The following is a 20,838-nucleotide window of genomic DNA, read 5'->3' as shown; positions in this document are numbered from 1 at the left end:
GTCATTAGCTTTCGTTACCACGGGAGAAATTTAGGGCTCATTACCCACAGCGACAAAACCCTCCAACATGACCGAAATAGGAAAAAGACGTTTTACAAAGAGGAATGAATAATTTAATTTTTCATCGAATTTAATTCATTTTTCATATTGCAAGTGCACCCTGAAATATTAAGGAAAAACTCACATAACCTTCTTGCCGGTGAGAGAGGTGAAACTTGAGTTTAAAGTTGCCGTCCCTATTGTCTTGGATCAGACTTCAGTCAGTTTCACACTTGACATGGCAATCCAGCAGTTAATCTGGTTTTATCTCAGTTCAGTTTGAAAGCCTCTTATCGACAGCTGAGAGCCTCATTTGCAGTGCTCTGCAAACATCAGACGAAGTCTCAGTGGCACTTTGAAAACTTCATGCAAGAAAAGGACAAGTAAATTTCAAAATCTATTCGTGGGACGAGAACAGTTACTTTTCATTCCGGGTGAAACTCGTGTTTCATACCCCAGGGGGCACTGTAGGTTATGCGCTGATCAAGGGTTAAAGAGTAACTGGAAAATATAGAAGTTGCAGAAAAAATGACTCAGTGACGATAAATATGCTCTCTATACAGGCAGGGAAAACAGTCAGGGAACTACGCAACCGAGAATAAAGGGCAGAGGGTCAGGGATCACACGAATTTTTTTTACAAAGTTTATCGAAAACGAAACACGAAGCTTAGGGACATGAATTATACAGACCTAGAATCAACCACAAAGTTAAAACCTAATTTCTTAAGAAGGGTCTCGCCCCGAAACGTCAACATTCTTGCTCCTCTGACACCGCTCGGCTTGCTGTGTTCACCCAGCCCCACAACTTGTTGTCTCAGATTTTCCAACATCGGCGATCCAAGTTAAAACGGTTCAGCTGCCTCAGTGCAGTTGTGGGTGGCTCTTAAAAGAGCCGTTGGGTTTTGGATTTGTGTGTGCTTTCAGCAGTGAGGTGTCTCACTTGGAGCTGGTGTACTTGGTCACCGCCTTTGTACCCTCCGACACAGCGTGCTTGGCCAGCTCCCCGGGCAGCAACAGCCGCACGGCGGTCTGGATCTCCCGGGAGCTGATGGTGCTGCGCTTGTTGTAATGGGCCAGGCGGGAAGCCTCCCCTGCGATACGCTCGAAAATATCGTTGACGAACGAGTTCATGATGCTCATGGCCCTGGAGGAGATGCCGGTGTCGGGGTGAACCTGCTTCATCACTTTGTAGATGTAGATGGAGTAACTTTCTTTCCTGCGTCGGCTCCTTTTCTTGCCGCTTTTCCCCGGCGCCTTCTTGATGATTTTCTTCGCGCCTTTCTTGGAAGTTGCCTGCGATTTCTTCTCATCTGCCATAACGACGGTCACTGTCAGACACAGAATAAGGGAAAGTGGGCGCGGAGCTCGCTTTTTATAGGCTGCTGGCGTCAGCAATGCTAATGAGGGATGGGGGAGGTCTCGTTCATGATTGGACAGTTTACAAGAATCTCAGAGGATGTGATTAGCTTTTCTGTGATTGGTTAGTGTGGGACACAACGGGGATCTGTCAGGATATGCAACGAAAAGTGAAACACAAGCCGAAATTTTGTACCCGAATCACTCTACATTTAACTCGTTATTGTCATTTATTGATATTGTGAACACAGTACCTGAGAGTTTTTAATTGCGACAATGTAGTTATCTGCTCAAAGCAACCTTTCATGTCTAACATAATAAAATGTGAGGCTGGATGAACACAGCAGGCCAAGCAGCATCTCAGGAGCACAAAAGCTGACGTTTCGGGCCTAGACCCTTCATCAGAGAGGGGGATGGGGTGAGGGAACTGGAATAAATAGGGAGAGAGGGGGAGGCGGACCGAAGATGGAGCGTAAAGAAGATAGGTGGAGAGGGTGTAGGTGGGGAGGTAGGGAGGGGATAGGTCAGTCCAGGGAAGACGGACAGGTCAAGGAGGTGGGATGAGGTTAGTAGGTAGCTGGGGGTGCGGCTTGGGGTGGGAGGAAGGGATGGGTGAGAGGAAGAACCGGTTAGGGAGGCAGAGACAGGTTGGACTGGTTTTGGGATGCAGTGGGTAGAGGGGAAGAGCTGGGCTGGTTGTGTGGTGCAGTGGGGGGAGGGGATGAACTGGGCTGGTTGAGGGATGCAGTGGGGGAAGGGGAGATTTTGAAACTGGTGAAGTCCACATTGATACCATATGGCTGCAGGGTTCCCAGGCGGAATATGAGTTGCTGTTCCTGCAACCTTCGGGTGGCATCATTGTGGCAGTGCAGGAGGCCCATGATGGACATGTCATCAAGAGAATGGGAGGGGGAGTGGAAATGGTTTGCGACTGGGAGGTGCAGTTGTTTGTTGCGAACTGAGCGGAGGTGTTCTGCAAAGCGGTCCCCAAGCCTCCGCTTGGTTTCCCCAATGTAGAGAAAGCCGCACCGGGTACAGTGGATGCAGTTGACTGACCTATCCCCTCCCTACCTCCCCACCTACACCCTCTCCACCTATCTTCTTTACTCTCCATCTTCGGTCCGCCTCCCCCTCTCTCCCTATTTATTCCAGTTCCCTCACCCCATCCCCCTCTCTGATGAAGGGTCTAGGCCCGAAACGTCAGCTTTTGTGCTCCTGAGATGCTGCTTGGCCTGCTGTGTTCATCCAGCCTCACATTTTATTATCTTGGAATCTCCAGCATCTGCAGTTCCCATTATCTCTTTCATGTCTAACATCTTATTTTGTTTCATCACTCTCTGTAGTTTCTGCATTACACTATGAGCAGTATTGTGTTCAGAGCTTGATGTTTAATGAGGGATAGTTTGTCGAATATCTGTCAGTCTCTGCGATATGAAAATGGAAGTGCAGTTATCCATCTGACGCTTTTCACGCAGTGTGGATGGTTATTACTCTCTCACAGTCTGTTCCTGTCATACTGTCATAAAGATATACAACACTCGTGGGTCCACCTCATCCATGGCAACCAGATATCCTCAATTAATCTAGTCCTATTTGCCAGCATTTGGCCCACATCACTCGAAGCCCTTCCTATTCATACACCCGCCCAGATGTCTTTTAAATATTGTAGCTGGACTCAACTCCACCACTTCCTCTGGCAGTTCACTGCAATTCCACACTACACTCTGTGAGCAAACATTGCCCACCGTTTCCTTTCAAATCGTGATTTTCTCATCCAAAACCCATGCCCTCTAGTTTTGGCCTCCTATCCCTTGTGCATAAGAACGTGATTATTCATGCTATCCATGCGCCTCTTAATTTTATATCTTCTACACAGTCACCACCCAGCCTCAGACACTCCATGGAAAACAAGCCACAATAAGCCCTGTCTATTCAGTCTCTCCCTGAAACTCAAACTTTCCGACTGTGGCAACATCCTTTTAAACATGTTCCTGACTCAGTCAAGTTGAACAACACCTTTCCTATTGCAAGGGGGCACCAGAACTGAATGCAGTATTTCAGAAGTAGTCTCACCAATCTTCTGTACAGTCACAACATCACCTCCCGATCCTCAATATACACTGAATGCACTGACCAATAAAGGCAATTGTATCAAACACCTTCTTCACTGCCCTGTCTCCCTGGAATTCCACTTTCAAGACGCTACGAGCCTGCATTCCATGGCCACTTAGTTTGGCAACACTTCCCGAGAATTGACCATGAAGTGTGCAAGTCTTGCCCCGATTTTCTGTTACAAAATGTAGCACCTCACATTTGTCAAGATTAAACCCCAGCTGCCACTCCATAGCCCATTGGTCCTCTCGATCAAGGTCCTGTTGTAGTCTGAGGTCAGGCAGTCGTGCAGCATGGACAAAGGCCCTTCAGCCCAAACTGGTTCATGCTGATCATGGTGCCCTCTCAGCTAATTCCAATTGCCCCCATTTGGACATATCCCTCTAAAACTTATCCTTTCTTTTTTTTTAGTACTGCTATTGCAACTGCCTCAACAACTTTCTCTGGCAGCTGATTCCACATGTGCACCACTCCGCAAGGTCCTTCTTAAATCCCTCCATTTTCTTGATAAGCCTTCCTCACTTTCAAAACTACATCTTAATTTTGTATCCTGGAAAACATACGAATCATGCCTTGTGCATTCACATCAAGGCCACTTATCACACAATCATCGAATCCCTACTGTGTGGAAACAGGCCCTTTGGCCCAACAAGTCCATGCTGACACTCCAAGCATCCCACCGAGATCCATCCTGCTATAACTCACCCAACGAACACATCACTGAACACTATGGGAAAATTCCCATAGCCAACCCACCTAGCCTGCACATCTTTGAACTGTGGGCGGAAACTGGAGCACCCGGAGGAACATCATGCAGACACGGAGAGAATATGCAAACTCCACACAGATAATCGCCTGAGGATGGAATTGAACCCGGATCCCCGGTGCTAGCCACTGAGACACCGAGGTGCCCAACAAAGGTCACAGCACCAACCCCTGTGGCACATCACGAGTCACAGGCCTCCAGTCCGAGAAACAAGCTTCAACCATCACACTCTGCTTTCTACCATCGAGCCATTTTTGAATCAAATTAGCTAGCTCTCCCCGGATCCCTTGCAACCTAGCCTTCATTACTAGTCTGCGTGCAGGACCTTGTCAAAGGCCTGACTAAAGTTCATACAGACTACATCCACTGCCCTCCCCTCATCTACCCACTTGGTAACTTCTTTGAAAAACTCAAAGATTTGTCACATGTGCCTTTCCGCACACAAATCCATGCCGACTATTCGTAATCATACCTTGACTATCCTAATGTTCATCGATCATGTCACTCAGCGTCCTTTCCAATAACTTGCGTACTGCTTGTGTTAGGCTCACTGGCTGGAAGTTCCCTGGCTTGTCTTTCCTCCCTTTCATAAACAATGTCACAACTTTAGCCACCCTCCAGTCTTCTGGAACCTCGCCAGTGGCTAAAAATGAAGCTAAAATCTCTGCAAAGGAAGGGCCTCTGCAATTTCTTTACTGGCTTCCCACAAAATCCGAGATGGACACGATCAGAACTCAGAAATTCATCCACCTTAATATGATCTAAGGCTGCAAAGACACCCTTCCTGTTCAGACATATGCAGTCCAAAATGTCTCTACTTCCTTCCCTTATTTCTTGTAGGGATTATAGGGTGGCACAGTGGCTCAGTGGTTAGCACTGCGGCCTCACAGCACCAGGGACCCAGATTCGAATCCAGCCTCGGGCGACTGTCTGTGTGGAGTTTACACATTCTCCGTGTCTGCGTGGGTTTCCTCTGGGGGCTCTGGTTTCCTCCCACAGCCCAAAGATGTGCAGGTTAGGTGGACCGGACATGCTAAATTGCCCGTAATGTTCAGGGGTGTGTGGGTTATAGGGGGTTGGGTCTGGGTGGGAAGCTTGAAGGGGTGGAGTGGATTTGTTGAGCCGAGGGGCCTGTTTCCACACTGTAGGGAATTAATCTCATTTCCTTAGCATCCATGATTCTCTCCTCAGCAAACATGAGGAGAAATATTCATTAAAAATCCTCCCCTTCTGCTGTGGCTCCACACATGGACCACCATCCTGATCTTTAAGGGGTCCTCCTCTCCCCAGCCAACCTTTTACTCTTATTATAACTATGGACCCTCTGGGGATTATCTGTAACCTTTTCTGCCAGATCCATTTCATGACATCTTTTTGCTTTTCTGATTTCCCTCTTGTGTGCTTCTCCACTTTTTATAGTTATCTAGGGATTCACTTGAGCCTGATAGTTTAAACCCAATGTCTGCCTTCTTCCCTTTCCTGACCAGATCTTCAATGTCGCTTGATATTTCAGGTCATCTACCTCTGTCATTTCTGTTGTCCAAAAATGTGACATTATTAGTCTGTACATTTCAATCTGTGCTCTGTGAATGTGTGGGTGTAGTTCTCAATCCATGCCTGACAGTTTCTCCAAGAAAATGCATGAGTGTTGTTACACGTGCCTACATGTCCATTCGGTGGTATCAATGTAAGAGTGCAGGCATTAGTCTGCACATGCCAATTTCTGCTCCGTCAATATGCGAGTTTAGTTTCTGTTAGGCAGATGTGAGAATGTAGTTGTCACAATGTACCTGGGAGACTTTGTTCTGTGACTATTGAGTTCAGTTGTCACACTGTACCTGCCAGTTTTTAGTTTGTGAAAAAGAGAGTGTAGTTTTAAATCTGAGACTGTCAGTTTCTCCTAAGTGAGTTTGTTTGTACAATTATCAATACATTCCTTAAAGATTCTGTTGCATGAATGTGTAACTGTAGTTATTATTCCGTCCATATCAGTCTTTGCTGTGTGAAATTATGACAGGACGTACCAATTTTTCCCCATCAGTCTTCTGTCTTGTGAAAATGGGTGTTTAGTTATCAATCTGTTTATTTTCATACGTGCTCTGCGAATGTTTGGCAGCAGTTATCACTGTATCTCAGGAGCACAAAACCTGATGTTTCAGGCCGAGACCCTTCATCAGAGAGGGGGATGGGGAGAGGGAACTGGAATAAATAGGGAGAGAGGGGGGAGGCGGACCGAAGATGGAGAGAAAAGAAGATAGGTAGAGAGGAGAGTATAGGTGGGGAGGTAGGGAGGGAATACGTCAGTTCAGGGAAGATGGACACATCAAGGAGGCGGGATGAGGTGGTCAGTTGGAAATGGAGGTGCGGCTTGAGGTGGCAGGAAGGGATTGGTGAGAGGAAGAACAGGTTAGGGATGCAGAGACAGGTTGGGCTGGTTTTGTGATACAGAGTGGGGAGGGGAAGAACTGGGGTGGTTTTGGGATGCAGTCGGGGAAGGGGAGATTTTGAAGCTTGTCAAGTACACGTTGATACCATTGGGCTGCGGGGTTCCCAAGCGGAATATGAGTTACTGTTCCTGCAACCTTCGGGTGGCATCATTGTGGCAATGCAGGAGGCCCATGATGGACATGTCATCTGAGGAATGGGAGGGGGACCTGAAATGTTTCGCGACTGGGAGGTGCAGTTGTTTGTTGCGAATCGAGCGGAGGTGTTCTGCAAAGTGGTCCCCAAGCCTCCGCTTGGTTTCTCCAACGTAGAGCAAGCCACACTGGGTGCAAAGGATACAATAAACCACATTGGCAGATGTGCAGGTGAACATCTGTTTGATATGGAAGGTCCTGGGGCCTGGGATGGGGGTGGCGGAGGTGCGTGGGGCAAGTGTCGCACTTTGTGTGGTTGCAGGGGAAGGTGCAGGGTGTGGTGTGGTTGGAGGGGAGTGTGGAGCGGACAAGGGAGTCGCGGAGAGAGTGGTCTCTCCGGAAAGAGACAAGGGTGGGGATGGAAAAATGGCTTGGGTGGTGGGGTCGGATTGTAGATGGTGGAAGAGTCGGAGGATGATATGTTGTATCCAGAGGTAGGTGAGGTGGTATGTGAGGATGAGGCGGATCCTCTGGGGTCCCCCGACTGCATCCCAAAACCAGCCCAGTTCTTCCCCTCCCCCCACTGCATCCCAAAACCAGCCCAGCCTGTCTCTGCTTCCCTCACCTGTTCTTCCTCTCACCAATCCCTTCCTCCCACCTCAAGCCACACCTCCATTTCCAACTGACCACCTCATCCCACGTCGTTGACCTGTCCATCTTCCCTGGACTGACCTATCCCCTCCATACCTCCTCACCTACACTGTCCTCTCCACCTATCTTGTTTTCTCTCCATCTTCGGTCCGCCTCCCCCCGCCTCCCTATTTATTCCAGTTCCCTCTCGCCATCCCCCTCTCTGATGAAGGGTTGTGGCCCGAACCGTCAGCTTTTGTGCTCCTGAGATGCTGCTTGGCCTGCTGTGTTCATCCAGCTCCACACTTTATTATCAATCTGCTCTTGACAATTTCTGCTATGCAATAGGTGGGATTGAAGCTGTTTGTCATTGTCAGTATTTACGGAGTGAATGTATGAGTGTAGTTATCTCTCCGTACCTGTTTGTTGCAGCTGACAAGATAACGTGAATGCAGTTACCAATCTATGCCAGTCAGTTTCTGCTATGTTAATACATGAAGTTAGTTATCAGTCTAGCCTGTGTGTTCCTGTTCTCTGAATGTAGGACTGTGATTATCAGTCTCTAGCTCAAAGATTCCTCAATGTGAATACGTGAGTTTAGTTATCGATCTGTACACCGGACCTGAAATGTTAACTCGGTTTTCTCCCTCACAGGTGCTGCTGGACCTGCTGTGCTTTTCCAGCAACTTTGTTTTTGTTCCTGATTTACAGCTTCCGCAGATAACAAGGTGTGGGGCTGGATGAACACAGCAGGCCAAGCAGCATCTTAGGAGCATAATAGCTGACGTTTTGGGCCGAGACCCTTCATCAGAAAAAGGGGGAAGGGGAGAGGGTTTTGATATAAATAGGGAGAGAGGGAGAGGTGGACTGAAGGTGGACAGAGGAGAAGATAGGTGCAGAGGAGAGTATGGGTGGGGAGGTACGGAGGGGATAGGTCAGTCTGGGGAGGATGGACAGGTCAAGGGGGCAGGCTGAGGTTAGGAGGTAGGAAATGGAGGTGCGGCTTGAGGTGGGAAGAGGGGATAGGTGAGGGGAAGAACAGGTTAGGCAGGCGGGGACGAGCTGGGCTGGTTTGGGATGCAGTGGGGGGAAGGGAGATTTTGAAGCAGGTGAAATCGACATCGATACCATGAGGCTGCAGGGTTCCCAAGCGGAATATGAGTTGCTGTTCCTGCAACCTACGGGTGGGATCATTATGACACTGCAGGATGCCCATGTTGTCTAAGGAATGGGAGGGGGAGTTGAAATGGTTCGCGACTGGGAGGTGTAGTTGTTTATGGCGAACCGAGTGGAGCTGTTCTGCAAAGCAGTCCCCAAGGCTCCGCTTGGTTTCGCCAATGCAGACAAAACCACACCGGGTACTGCCGATGCAGTATACCACATTGACGGATGTGCAGGGGAACATCTGCTTGATGTGGAAAGTCATCTTGGGGCCTGGGATTGGGGTTAGGGAGGAGGTGTGAGGGCAAGTGTAGCACTTCCTGCGGTTGCAGGGGAAGGTGCCGGGTGTGCTGGGGTTGGACGGGAGTGTGGACCAGACAAGGGAGTTGTGGAGAGAGTGGTCTCACCTGAAAGCAGACAAGGGTGGGGTAGTAAAAATGTCTTTGGTGGTAGGGTTGAATCGTAGATGGCACAAGTGTCGGAGGATGATGCGTTGTATCCAGACGTTGGTAAGGTGGTATGTGGGGACGAAGGGGTTTCTGTTTTGACAGTTATTGCAGGGACAGGGTGTGAGGGATGAGGCGCGGGAAATGTGGAAGACATGGTTGAGGGCATTGCCGACCGCTGCGGGGGGAACATCCGCAGTTCTTTCGGGTTTTATTTTGTCCGTTTATGCTGTGTGAAACAGAGAGTGTGGGTATCTATATGGGCCTTTCAGTTTCTGATTTGTGGACGTATGAGTGCAAATTTACTTTGTACCTGTCAGTTTCTGCTCTGTAAATGTGAGAGCGTAGTGACAACCTTGTCCTCACAGTTTGTGCCGTGTGAATGAATGCAGTTATATATCTGTCTCTGCCACTTTCTGTTGTGAGAATGTGAGAGTGCAGGAATCAATCTGTACCACTCAGTTAATGCAATTGGAATGAGGGAGTGCAGGTATCATGTACATGTCCATGTTATCATCAACCTGTTCCTGTCAGTTTCTGCTATCCGGGTACCTGAGTATAGATGTCATTTTCTGTCAGTCAGTTTCTACTCAGTGAATATGTGTCTGAAATTATCAGTCTGTCCATGACACTGTTTTGCTATGTGAACGTTTAGTTATCAATCGCTCTTTGTCAATTTCAGTTAGGAGAGCCTGAGAGTGTAGTTATTACATGTTTTAATAGATTCTGATCAGATACTCAACTACAATAGCAATCATCCCAATATCTACTAATGGAGCTGCACCAAAACACTGTTCAAGTGAGCCACAACACACTGCAGCATCCAGAGCTGCGTAAAGCTGAGGAAGAACACGATACAGTGACTATAGAAACGAAGGTTACCTGAAAAGCATTGTCCTTCGACACCTGCACAACAGACGACAAATGGATAACACAGCACGTCCAGAAACACTAGTCACCTGACCAAACATGAAAAACATGTCAGAAATGAGCACCATATTGCCCCGAACCAACAACCACAACTGACAGAACCAATGTTATTTGCACGATATCGTGCACAGATGCCAAAAGCAGTACACAGGCCAAACTGGTAGGAAACTAGCCATCATGATTCGTAGACACAAACCAGCTACCAAGAGACATGGCCAACTATCACTCATCTCAATACACATGGACAAAGAGGGACACCAATTTGACTGGGACAACTTAATCATCTGAGGACAAGCCAACCAAAGACATGCACAAGAATTCCTGGAGGCCTGACGTTCAAACTGGAATGCCATCAACAAATGCGTAGAGCAGGATCCCATACACCAACCACTGAGAAACAAATCCAGAAGTGATGTCAGCCACCCCAGTCAACTGCAGCACATAAACAGCCAGCAGGACACAACAGCAACACATCACCAGAGGTGCACTGAAGGTATTATGTAGATGGTGACAAAATGTCTCTAAACAAGTAACAAGCTTGTTGAGCAATTCAACAACAGCATTGTTATTAATCTGACCCCAACGGTTCATGCAATGCAAATGTGACAGCAGTTATCATTGTGTAGCCGCCAGTTTCTGCAATTTGAATGTCACTGTTATCAATCTCTGAGTTTCTTCTTGGTGACCATGTGAGTGCAGTTATCAATAACAGCCAGTCAGCTTCTACTCTGTGAATATGAGAGTAGTTACCAAACTGTATCTGTCAGCTAATGCTTTGTGAAACTGGGAAGGCTGACTCCAGAATCTGCAGCTCTTGCTATCTCTAAAGTGATCGTCAATCAGTTCCTATCAATTTCTTCTGTATGGATATGTGCATGTAGAGCACCCTGTACCTATCAATACCTCATAATTTGCAAGTAAAGTTATCAATATGTACCTGTGGGAATCTACTTTGTGAATATTTGAGTATAGTTATCAAACTGTACCCGTCGGTATTTTTTAAATCTGTGGATATGCAGTTATAAAACTGTACCTGTCACTTTATGGTCTGTGAAATTGGGAGTTGTCATCAATATGTAGCTGCCAGTTTCTGCTGTGTGGATATGTGAAAGTAGTTATCGTTCAGTTGCTGTCAGTTTGCTATGTGAATGTGAGTGTTGTTTACTAACCTGTGTATCCCAGTTTCTATGATGTGAATGTGTGAATATCTTTATGAATCTTTAGCTGTCGGTTTCTGCAATGCCAATATGTGAGTCTCGTCATCCTTTCTCTTTTGTATGCATTTACAACACAAATGAGTGAGGTTAGGCATCAATCCATACTGGTCATTTTCTACTTGTAAAAGTGGCTTAATTGTCAGCAGCCAGTAATATTCTTAGTGGAGGTGTGATTCATTATGTGATAATTGCTAGTAGAGTAATTTTACGTAGATTTCATTCAGATACTGAGTGTATAATTTCAGCCTATCCATCTTCAAAAATGGTGTAAAAGTCAATGGGTGATGAATGCTGAAATTTGTTGGAACTGTCTATGTGGAATGGAGAGATAAGAAAAATAAAGTTTAATTTCTCCAACCTTGTTCTCCTGTTGGAAAAATTTGAACATATCTGTTGGAAATTAAGCTCACTGTGTGTCTGACTCAATCTGCTCTGTGACTGCGGAAAGGATGTTCTCTGCTCTGACAGTGGGAACATACCTGCTGTTTATCAGATGGATCTGGGCACACTTGCCTCTGCACTGAAGAAATCTTACTTTGTCTTGTTCATTCAAGTGTTTTTTTCTGTGGGAAGACAGAAGAGATAGTTCGTGTAAAGCAACATCAATTGGGTTTGACAATGTTTAACTGATCAACACAACATTTAGTTAATAATCATTTGGATATATTAATATTACTAGGAATTCTAACATAACTATGGGTCTTGATCCAATCTTGCCCTGACTGCTCCTTGTCTGATCATTTCAAAAAACTTCAACACCATTTGAATGAGCTCCTGAAAGTAAATGATACCTGTACAGCTCCATGACTGGAACCACCCAGTGGAAGCTTGTCAGTGGATGTGAGTTTAGTTATTGATCTATTCATGTCAGTTGCTACTTGGTGAATGTGTGAGTGTAGTTATCAACGTGTCCCTCGAGGTCTTTGGTCATTATTCATGTATTACACAGCAGAGGCTGACAGGGAGAGAATGATCACGAACTATTGATCAATTTAAATTATGCAGCACAGAAGGTGGCCATTTGGCTCAATATATCCATGCTGACCCAAACACCCCAAAATGGCCATCATAAAATCCGATCTTCTTGCATACATCCCATAGCCCTGCAGCTTGCAGACTGAATGTGGAGGTCCAGGTATGTTCTGACAAGAGTTGAGAATCTCTGCTATCAGCAACTCAGGCAGCGTATTTGAGATAAGCAACCTCTCATAAAAATGGTTTTCCTCCCATCATCTCTCATCGTTCTGCCACTTCACTTGATCTACACCCAATGGTTTTTAAACTCTATGCCAAGGGAAACCGATTCCCCCTGTCGACTCTGTCTCTGCCCATCCCAATTGCCTCAATCATGGCACTCCCAGCTTTCACTGTTCAAAATAATACAGCTCCAACCTCTGCAATCACTCCTCATAGCTATAACTTTCCAGCCCTGGCAACATTCCAGTAAATCTTCTCTGCAATATATCCAGAGCAATAACGTTGTCCTGTAATGTGGTGACCATCGCGGCGCACAATACATCAGTTCCAGCCTCACCAGTGTCTTAAATACTTTCATCGTTATAGCCCTACTTTTGTGTTGTATACCTCTGCCAAAAAAGGACAGCATTCTATATACCTAGTTTCACAATCTTATCCACCTGCACTGCTATTTTCATACTCCATTACACTTGCACACCAAACCACTCATTTTATGTACAATTTCCACACCACCTCATGTATTCCTATTTTGTGTCCTTGCACCTCCTGAAATGCATTACCTCACATTTATCAGAGTTGAACTCCATATGCCACTCATCTGCCCCTTCCATCAAAACTTCTATATCATTTTGGAGCTGACAGCTATCCTCTGGACTACCAGTACACTGTTAAATTTTTGTGCTGGCTGAAAATTTCCCAATTGTATCCCCATGTTCAAGTTCAAGTTGCTATCATATAAAACAAACAGCAGAGGTCCCAACACTGAGCTATGAGAAACACCACTTGAAACAGCTTTCGGTTTACAAGGGCAGCCATTGACCATTTGATTCCTGTTGCTAAGCAAACTTTGCTTCCAATTTAGCACATTGCTCTGTATCCCATGAGCCTTTCCATTTCTGATTCATCTGCTGCATGGTACTTTATCAAATGTCTTACTAAAATCCATGTAGTTAACATGCATTACACTATCCTCACACATTCACGTGGCATTCACTGACAGGTATTGATTGATAACTAAAATCACACATCCACATTGTGAAAACTGACAGGGACTGATTGAAAAATACAATTGCACCTTCACACAGCAATCAGTGTCTATTTGTGTTATACAGATGTGAGTTTTGTAATTAATAGAACATAGAACATAGAACAGTACAGCACAGAACAGGCCCTTCAGCCCACAATGTTGTGCTGACCATTGATCCTCATGTATGCACCCTCAAATTTCTGTGACCATATACATGTCCAGCAGTCTCTTAAATGACCCCAATGACCTTGCTTCCACAACTGCTGCTGGCAACGCATTCCATGCTCTCACAACTCTCTGCGTAAATAACCTGCCTCTGACATCCCCTCTATACTTTCCACCAACCAGCTTAAAACTCTGACCCCTCGTGCTAGCCATTTCTGCCCTGGGAAATAGTCTCTGGCTATCAACTCTATCTCTGTTGATAATGATGTGTGAACATGCAACGTGAATATTTGAGTGCAAATTTCAATCTGCATCTGTCCACGTCTGCTCTGGGAACCTGAGAATGTAGTTATTCATCTGCAACTATCAGTTTTTGTGATGTGAATATATAAATGCAGTTATGAATTTGTAATGCTTTCCTCTCCATGAATATGAGAACACAGTTATCTATTTCTACCGATCATTCTTGGCTACGTGCATATACGGACGTTGTTATCAATCTGTCCCTGTCATTACCTGCAGTGTGAATGTTTAAGTGCAGTTGTAAACCCTTTCCAATCAGTTTCTGTGATTTAAATATGGAAATATAATTGTTATTTCCCCCTATCAGATTCTACTCTGTGAATATAACTGCCTTGTTATGCCATTTTATGCCTCATGCGGCTTGGGAGTGTTACTGTGAGTTTCTTCTGATCAGTTTCTGCTTTGTGAATATGAGAGTGCAGCAATATTGTCAAAGTCCATCTGGGAAACAGACCTTTGGTCCAACAGTCCATGCCGACCAGAGGTATCAATTTCATTTCTTTCCTTTCAGCATCTGTTTGTTGTAAGAGAGGGAGATTTCTAATGAGGTGCCAATCTGAATTAAAGATGGGTATTGGGCAAAGTGACACTGTCCTTTTCCAAATGTCTGCTTGTGTTTCTCGCTCTGCATGTATGATTTGATTCCCTTTATGAGGTGTATTATAAATTATTATATCATTATAACACTAATTTATAATACATTAATCATAGAGAGAGTGTGGGCATTCTTCTGAAATAGTCAGTCTCCCACTGAGATTATAAGTGTGGTTACTGTTGGTTTTCATTAGCGTCGGGCTGACAGTCAGCATGGCATCAAGTCAGTCTCTGGCATTGTGTGTCAATGTATTCCTCATGCATTTTCATCATCTTTCACATGGGTAATGAGTGGGTAATGTTGCATTGAAAATGTTACTTGTAGGAACTGCTGACATTCTTCTATTGTTCAAATCTCTGCTGCTCAACATGAATGAGATTTTACCCAATGCCATATAATCAGATCATGTAAATTAAACTGTTTTAATACCTTTGTCAGTCTCTGACTCTGTAGATGCAGTTTGGTTACTGTCCGGTTTATGATAGTAAGTTTTGTTCTGGATTGGTCAGTCACTCAAAAACTGAATGTGTATTTATTCCTCCTGTAACAAGATCATGAGATCAGCGTTTCTTCAATCTATTTCCAATAAACTCCAGTTATCTGTATCTGTTCATGACCCCATTTGCTTTCTTCTTTGGTCCATTTAACAACATCGTTATGCAGTACTTCTGCACGAGATGAGAGCTGCTTTTTAATTTGTACCTCATTGGAAGCAAATTAAATTGTAATGTTTATTTCATTTTAAACTTGGCCTACTATATATTTCCTTCAGTTTCAACAAAGGAAATTGATGCACTAGTTAAGTGTCCAAATCTAAGACATGGTGTGATATTTGGAGGCATATTTAATCTGGATTTCAATTTACTTCTTGAGCTGTTTCAGTAGAATTCATCATTGATCATGCAATCGATTCAGTATTTTCTGATGTAGTGAACATGACTAATTTACTTTATGCCAAGCTGATACCTCATACTTAATCCTCAAGGAAAGTATTCACATACTGGGATTGAAGTACTTCGCTCTTACCCTGTCCTATTCATGCATAATGAAAGGGGAGCTCTCCCACCCATGTGATATTTAAGAGAAATGGCATTTTCTTTTGTTTTTGCCTGGGTATCTACTAACCTGGCAGCATCTCCACACTTTAAGTTATTCTGTTCCTACTGTGTATTGGCACAAGAGCTGCTGTTATGAAACAAGACAGACGGATCCACTCAATTGATCCTATTTCTATCTTCCTGTATTGCATTACTGAGCAGATTAAGTATTTCTTGTAAAGTGGAGAGCCAATTACCACCATGGCAGAGAACAGAGTTTTCGGTTCATCTCTTCTTTCGCAAATGTGAAACAGCCTATGTTCTTCAGTTGTTTGTGTCTCCAGCATTTATAAGCAAGTGAAAATGCAAGGCATTGCAACTGAAATGAGTCTGTGCTTTTCTTCAGAGTTGAGGACAGAGAAGCAATGGACCTTTGCCAAGGATACATTGCAGAGTCTAACCGCTGTGGTGATATCAAAGGATATTTTCAGGATGAGATTAATATTATTCAACATTGCATAGTGACACAAGTCTTGGAATGCTGCTAAAGTAAAGATGTGAATTTAGTATGTTATTGCCAAAGAGGAAGTGCAATGAACAAATCAACTGCATTGCGGCTGACTGACCACAATGTTGCTTGTGCAGGAAAGAAAATTAGTTTTCTTACTTGGATTTCGTTTTACGGCGCGGACATTAACATGCTCGATGTTGAACTTTTGATTTCTGTCATTCACTGGGCACAACTGGAACCGTCAAACTGAATTTACTGAAGAATAAACACTGTTGACCAATCTTTGCAAAATATAAGTGAGGGCGGTTCTATTGTGATATTGCTCGTTTGAAAAAAATGGCATGAAGCTTTCTTATGTTTTATGTAAAAATTCAGGTGGATTGTCAAGAGGAACACAGATATTTGAACAAATTTTAAGCTAATTTGAAAACAAAAGGTCTCTGATTATAAAGTCCTCTTGCTTAATATAGAATAAAAAAATCTGATCATGCTTGAAGAAATTGACAACTGATAAAGGTGAGGATGATACTTCCTCTGCCAACATGACACATGCATGGAATTTGAATACTGGCTGAATTGATGTAGAATTGTCGGCTGGTTGTTTCTGAACAGTGCAGATTCAGAGAGAGAAAGGACTGTTTGCTGTGCTGCAGACGTCTATGAATTTGTGTGTGTGAGTGGTAATCATCGATTCATACTTATTGGTAGCTGTCATGTGAAGATATGAGCGTAATCATCAAACTGTCCCTCAATTTCTGCTGTGAAATATGTGAGTTTAGTTATCAACCTATATCCATCAATTCCTCTTGCGTGAATGTGAAAGTGTTACAAATATGTCCCTGTCAAATTTGTCTGTGAATATGCAAATGTAGTTATCAATCCACATATACTTATGCTTTTGCTTTCCTGTCATGTATGCATGTATTTACCAGCCTGTACCTGTCAGTTTTTGCAGTCTGAATGTGTGTGTAATTATCTTTCTGTCCCTGTCATTTTCTGATATGTGAATATGAGTGCGCCATTATCAATACGTGCCTGTCAGTTTCTTCTCTCTGGCTGTGCAAGTGCATTTAACCATTTAGACCCCTCAGATCGTGTCCTGTAAAATCTGAGAGAGGAGTTTTTAGGCTATGCCTGACGCTAACTGGTTTGTGAATGCATTTATCATCCTCTCCCTGTATAATTTCTAGGGTAGGGTTTCTGTCTTATTTTGGCTTGCTCGGTCTCTGGTCTGGAAACATATAGAGTTTAATGTTCATTTGTTGTTGCAAGCTCACTGTTTGAGACATTCTTAATTGTACAGTCAACAATCTAGGTTATCTGCTTGAGTGTAGGTTATTCTCTGTATCATTTCAGGTCACTACTTGATTTCCTTCTGGTCCATTTAATAGCAAAGTTTATATTCATTAGAAGTGTATCAGATGGTTTTCACTATTCAGTTTGTAGTTTTATGCAAACAAATGCAACAACAATAATCAATTTCAATCTGAAACTTATCCAGATATGCTATTTCTCCAGTTTGTACAAAAGGAAATGATACTTTAATAATCTCTAAGTCAATGAGATGGTGACACAGAGGTGAAATTAATCTCTTGTTCGATATATTTTTTGGACTACTTCTTACGAATTCAGTGTGTCAAAGAACAAAAAAAAAACATTTCAGCAGAGGAACAGGCTCTTTGGCCCTCCAAGCCTGTGCTGATCCACATCCCCTATCTAAACCTGTCACCTATTTTCCAAGGATCTGTATCCCTCTGCTCCCTGTCCAGTCACCTGTCTACATATATACACTAAGGGACACTATAATGCACACCTCTACCACCTCCGCTGGCAACGCATTCCAGGCACCCAAAGCCTTCTGCGTAAAGAATTTTCCATGCATATCATCCTTAAACTTTTGCCCCCTCACCATGAAATCATGACACGTAGTCATAGAGTTCCACACTCTTGGAAAAAGCTTCTTGCTACCCACCCCGTCAATTCATCTCATGACTGTGTAGGCCTCAATCAAGTCTCCCCTCAACCTCCAACTTGCTAACATAAATAATCCTAATCTACTCAAACTCTCTTCATAGCTAGCACCCTCCATGCCAGGCAACATCCCGGTGAACCTCCTCTGCGCCTTCTCCAAAGCATCAACATCCTTTAGGTAGTGTGGTGACCTGAACCGAAAACAATATTCCAAATGTGCTCAAACCAAAGCCCTATACAACTGTAACATGACCTGCCAACTCTTGCACTAAATGACCCATCTGTTGAAGGAAAGAATGCAGTATGTCTTCTTGACCACTACATCGACATGCGTTGCCACCTTCAGGGTGCAATGGACCTGAACACCCAGAACTCTGAGCAGTTTTTGGCAGGGCTTTTCCATTTACCACATAGTTCGATCTTGAAGTGGATCTTTCAAAATGCATCACCTGCCTGAACTGAACGCCACAAAATTTGTCCTCCCCCCCCCCCCCCCCCCCACCAAGTACAGTGAATAAGTGATATTCACATTAGGAACACGAGTGCATGTCCACATGAGGATTGAAGTATTTAGCTCACATTCTTTTCTATTTGGCTCTCATCATGAAAGGCTAGCTCTGACCTGAAATCCCTGAATGGAAATCATCTTTATTGTTACACTGAGATTTGCAACATACATGATCTTCATGGCTGTTAGATGGTGTGACACGTTTGATGGGATAGTGTATATATTTACAACTCAGAGGAGTGAGTGTGTGCCAGAAAGTGCACACATACACTCTGCTGGCATTCTACGTCAGGCTTTGGGACAGGATGTGCATTTGGAAGGCACATTAAACTAATTGTTCTGGCTGTGCCTGGGACATCTATTTGACAAAAGATGAATGCTGTCCTGCTCAGTTACTGATGATAACGTGAATGTTTTCTTCCACATCTGTCCTCATTATCTGCTATATGTTTGGTTGGCGTAACTATGTAACAGCATGAACTGTTTCTTCACCTTGACAGTAAATTTGAAAACATGCTTACTCAGTGTAGATTTACTGCCGTTCTTTTGTGTCTATTTCAGATGAAAACTCAGTCTATTCACGTTCAAAAGTGCCGTAAATGCCAATAGGCTACAAATGATCATTTTTTGAAACAGAGTGGTGATTTCAGAAAACAGAGGTTGGGGTGGGGGGGGGGGGGGGGGGGGGAAGAAGATACTATTTTTATTTTGTTGGTTGTGTTTGACTGTTGGCTTGCTTGCATGTCACCAGAAATTGAGCTTCATGCATCTCTGACTCAATTTGCTCTGTGCCTGTGGAAAGGGTGTTCTCTGCTTGGAGATGGTAACATACCTGTTGGTTGTTCGAAGGAGCTGGTCACCCTTGGCTTCGTACCAAGCACACATTACATTGTCTTGATCCTCCAAGTGTTTTCCTGGGGGAAGACAGCAGAGTTTACTCCTGTAAATCAACATCAATTAAGTTTTACAATGTCAAAAAGATTACTGTAATACTCAGTTAATAATTATTAGGATGTTTCTTTTCTTTAACTTCTTCTGAAGATCGGTGCTCAAAAAGCCTGTCATTTCAACAGAACCCGAGGGATGATGACATTGTCATGAGACATCTGCCTTTTCTTTAAAGTCATCAATTCAAATGCAGGTCTGATTCCATTTTAACTTGCAGCTGGGCCTTGTCGAAGGACATTTTATTAAATGTATATCTGCTTCGATAGCAATTGAGTAAAGTCTAGAAGTGGAACGATAATTGTACAGCTCCACGTAAGGTGCTACCCAGAGCCACTGCAATGTCTGCGCAGTTCATGTTACCAAATCCCAATGCACTAACTGTAGAATATATTGACTCTCATCCATGTCCTTTACAGGGTTCTTATATTTCCACAGTCTTGTCTGTGTTTCGACTTTGTATGCAAAAAGTCAACAAACAGCATGAAACAGAATCCAAACAATGAATTTCCATCAGTGGTTGGGGATTTGAAAACCACAAGACTGACACCCAACAGCTTCTTGCCGCTGTGTCTCCCTCAGCAGGCCCACACACAGCCCGAGAAAGGCCTCTCCCTCTCCCCGGCCCCAGGCCGCTCTCTCTCCAAGTGCCAGAACCAGTTCCTGCTCCGCTCGGCCTCTGACCAACAGCCCCCGGTTCTCCCTGAACTGAGCCCGAATCATGTCGGTCTCGGAGCCCCCCTCTGTGTCCCAGACTCACATCTCGATGCGCTGCAGGAAGGAGCCCGCTGCTCCCTCGCTTCCCTGGGCGCTGGTCTCTCCATTGCGGTCTGTTACAATCAAACCTCTTCCTCTCACTGAGTAAATGCCCCTCAATGGCAGCGTAGTGGAGGAGGTTCACGCATGCGCTCCTCTGGTCATGCAAAAGCAACATTGGGGACGGGGCCAGCCTCACGCATGCGCTGTTACCCCCATTTTTTTTTAAAACCGAGTTTGCAGGCAGCGCGGACCGGACACGGGCTCATTGCCTGATCTGTATGTACCAGTCAGGAGGGAAGCGCGGGGTTTAATACAGCCCAGGCAAACTGATCAACCGGCTGGGTAACCGTGGTTAATCAATCTTATCAAACCCGCCGATTTCAACAACTTCAAAGCGATTAATTACAGAATCCCATTTTTTTCGGGGCATGTTTAATTTGTAATTGCAATTGCTGCCTGAAATGTATTTCGCAGGTTAATGGAAGGAATAACCGTGAAAACATCGCCAGAGATCGTAGCATCAAAATTAGATAAAATATCATTCCTGGAAGGGTTATACTGCAATATGCAACATTAGTGTCTGG

The 20,838-nt window shown here is 44.4% G+C and overlaps 2 protein-coding genes across 3 annotated transcripts in view; both read right to left on the bottom strand.

The window, feature by feature from the left end:
- The window catches only part of LOC132206903 (uncharacterized), a 205,547-nt gene that overhangs the window by 153,649 nt on the left and 31,060 nt on the right, over nucleotides 1–20,838 (bottom strand). The gene's annotated exons all lie outside the window — the stretch shown is intronic.
- Nucleotides 910–20,371, bottom strand: LOC125450254 (late histone H2B.L4-like). Of its 2 annotated transcripts, XM_059642512.1 has the most exons (5): nucleotides 20,256–20,371; nucleotides 19,383–19,464; nucleotides 11,716–11,799; nucleotides 9,972–10,048; nucleotides 910–1,367 (listed from the first exon to the last, which is right to left on the bottom strand). In XM_059642512.1, the coding sequence occupies exon 5, from the start codon at nucleotides 1,354–1,356 to the stop codon at nucleotides 976–978; it is 381 nt and encodes a 126-aa protein (XP_059498495.1). In that variant the 5' UTR covers nucleotides 1,357–1,367; nucleotides 9,972–10,048; nucleotides 11,716–11,799; nucleotides 19,383–19,464; nucleotides 20,256–20,371; the 3' UTR covers nucleotides 910–975. The 2 variants fall into 2 exon arrangements, with proteins under 2 accessions (XP_059498495.1, XP_059498496.1); XM_059642513.1 differs by lacking the exon at nucleotides 9,972–10,048.

The sequence above is a fragment of the Stegostoma tigrinum genome, chromosome 44 (genome assembly GCF_030684315.1).
Source record: "Stegostoma tigrinum isolate sSteTig4 chromosome 44, sSteTig4.hap1, whole genome shotgun sequence".
In the NCBI taxonomy this organism is placed as follows: Eukaryota; Metazoa; Chordata; class Chondrichthyes; order Orectolobiformes; family Stegostomatidae; genus Stegostoma; species Stegostoma tigrinum.
This window is presented reverse-complemented; position numbering and strand designations above follow the sequence as displayed.

Coding starts and splice junctions, on each gene's coding strand:
- LOC125450254 (XM_059642512.1), bottom strand. CDS start 1,356: ATGGCAGATGAGAAGAAATCGCAGGCAACTTCCAAGAAAGGCGCGAAG.